This window comes from Notothenia coriiceps, unplaced genomic scaffold (genome assembly GCF_000735185.1).
Source record: "Notothenia coriiceps isolate Sejong01 unplaced genomic scaffold, NC01 NC01_scaffold00013229, whole genome shotgun sequence".
NCBI lineage: Eukaryota > Metazoa > Chordata > Actinopteri > Perciformes > Nototheniidae > Notothenia > Notothenia coriiceps.
Genome location: NW_011345930.1, coordinates 1 through 2234, shown reverse-complemented (window position 1 = coordinate 2234; position 2234 = coordinate 1). Strand labels below are relative to the sequence as shown.

The 2234-nt window shown below is 43.9% G+C and overlaps 1 protein-coding gene across 1 annotated transcript in view; it reads right to left on the bottom strand.

Annotated features, from left to right (window-relative positions):
- LOC104947856 (membrane-associated guanylate kinase, WW and PDZ domain-containing protein 3-like) overlaps positions 1–2032 on the bottom strand; it is a gene marked incomplete at its 5' end in the record, with an annotated part of 3535 nt that extends 1503 nt beyond the window's left edge. The window contains one exon of the mRNA XM_010773971.1: positions 1916–2032. Coding sequence (XP_010772273.1) covers positions 1916–2032 — 117 coding nt within the window. The remainder of the gene's footprint in view (positions 1–1915) is intronic.
- Between the last annotated feature and the right edge of the window lie 202 nt (positions 2033–2234).

Below are 2234 nucleotides of genomic sequence, written 5' to 3'. Positions count from 1 at the left end.
GGACAATGACGTATCTCCAACGAGGCGTTTTGGGGAGATATTTTCTGTTTTAGAGTTCTACTCGCTACAGGGTGGACTTTGAGGGTTTTGACTCTGCAGACCGTTTACATGCAGAAAAACCTTCATAACACACAAGGGGACGGGTAATAACCGGAAAAGCATGACATGTGACCTTTAAAATGTTAAAAAAATCTTCCCGGGGGGGCATACCTCCGGACCCCCCTAGAGGATGTGACGTCCACCCCCCATTCTATTGTGTATTCCTTGGATACTCTATTGATCTTTATCTTTTTTATTGTACGATTCTCTGGCTGGGGCGCCAACTCAAATCTCGCCTAGGGCTGCAAATTGTCTAGAGCCGGCCCTGGTGCCAGCAGAGTCAGTTTCTGCTCCCTTCAATCACAAGTGCATTTCAAATGATAGATCGGAAACATTCCTGTTGTCATCTTGCAATCTACTTATTTATATAAATAGTTATCAACGCAATAAACCGTCTTTAATTTTGTCTTAATTTAAATTGTTTTTTTCATATTCTGAAAAAAGTTAGAATTTTAAGATTTTCAGAAAAAAGTTGGAATTTTGAGATTTTTTAAGAGAAAAGATGAATTTTGAGATTTTTTAAGAGAAAAGATGAATTTTTAGATTTTTTAAGAGAAAAGATGAATTTTGAGATTCTCTGAAAAATTACGAGAATTTTCGGAAAAGTTGGAATTTTGAGATTTTCTGAAAATGTCCCTCATACTTATTTACATAAATAGCTATCACCAAAGTAAACTGTTTTTAATGTTGTCTCAAAGGTCCCGTGGGATGCTTCTCTGGTTCTGACCCGTCCCTTGTGTTCCGTAGCTTCTGCATGTAAACGTCTGAACTCGTTTGTTTTCACACTCGAGTGATTTTGAATTGGACATAAAGTCCGGCGGAAACAAAGAGCAGCTGTAGATCTCTGAGCTCGTTCAGAAACAGTTTCCTCACAGACAGCATCTCACTATCTGAGGAAAGATCTCTTTTCTCACATGTTGCATTCAGGGAAAGATATATTACAAGCAGTAATGATGAGTGTGAGATAAAGACTCGCTGAGTCCATCCCAGATTTACTGAAGAAGTGAATCACATTTCAGTTACAAAGAGGCTTCATTCAAATGTGATTATTACAGTATCCAAGCACCGACAGTACCCGCCATGTTGGAGTTTAACCCCGAGTTTCATTTAGACTCGGTTATTCATATGAACTGCTTTTGTGTCTATTTCTCTTCCATTACACGTCTTCTTTCAGACTAGTGCAAAGAGTCCTCCTCCAGTTCACCTCACTAAGCGCGTCTGCTGGTGTCAGATTACTTTCATAACACCTCATTAGCATATTTAAACATAACACTTCGTAAACTTGTTGTTTCCAAAAGGATTGTGTTAGTGTCAGTGATGAAGGGGGGAAGTTTCAAGGTGATATCTGTCAGTTATTACACGATTCACCTGCAGGGTGTCTCCGTCAAAATGAAGTGCACGCAGCAAACTGCAGTGAACGTAATGATGCAGGTGGACTGCTACTTTGGCAGGGGCTGCTCACAGGAGATGGTGCACAGGTACAGGTAGAGCTACAGGTAGAGGCTGCTCACAGGGGATGGTGCACAGGTACAGGTAGAGCTACAGGTAGAGCTACAGGTAGAGGCTGCTCACAGGGGATGGTGCACAGGTACAGGTAGAGCTACAGGTAGAGGCTGCTCACAGGGGATGGTGCACAGGTACAGGTAGAGCTACAGGTAGAGCTACAGGTAGAGGCTGCTCACAGGGGATGGTGCACAGGTACAGGTAGAAGTTACTCACAGGGGATGGTGCACAGGTACAGGCAGAGCTACAGGTAGATTACTACAGGTAGAGGCTGCTCACAGGTACAGGTAGAGCTACAGGTAGAGTTACTCACAGGGGATGGTGCGCAGGTACAGGTTGTCCCGGATCACCTGCTGCAGCTTGTGGTCCAGAGAGCCTTTCTGGAACTGCAGGCTGAGGTAGTGTTTCAGGTCAGAGTTCAGAACTTTACCTGTAGAGAGAGAGAGAGAGAGAGAGAGCACACCTGGTGAGAACAGGTCTACTGGTGACACACAGGTCCACTGGTAACACACAGGTCTACTGGTGACACACAGGTCTACTGGTAACACACAGGTCTACTGGTGACACACAGGTCTACTGGTGACACACAGGTCTACTGGTGACACACAGGTCTATTGGTAACACACAGGTCT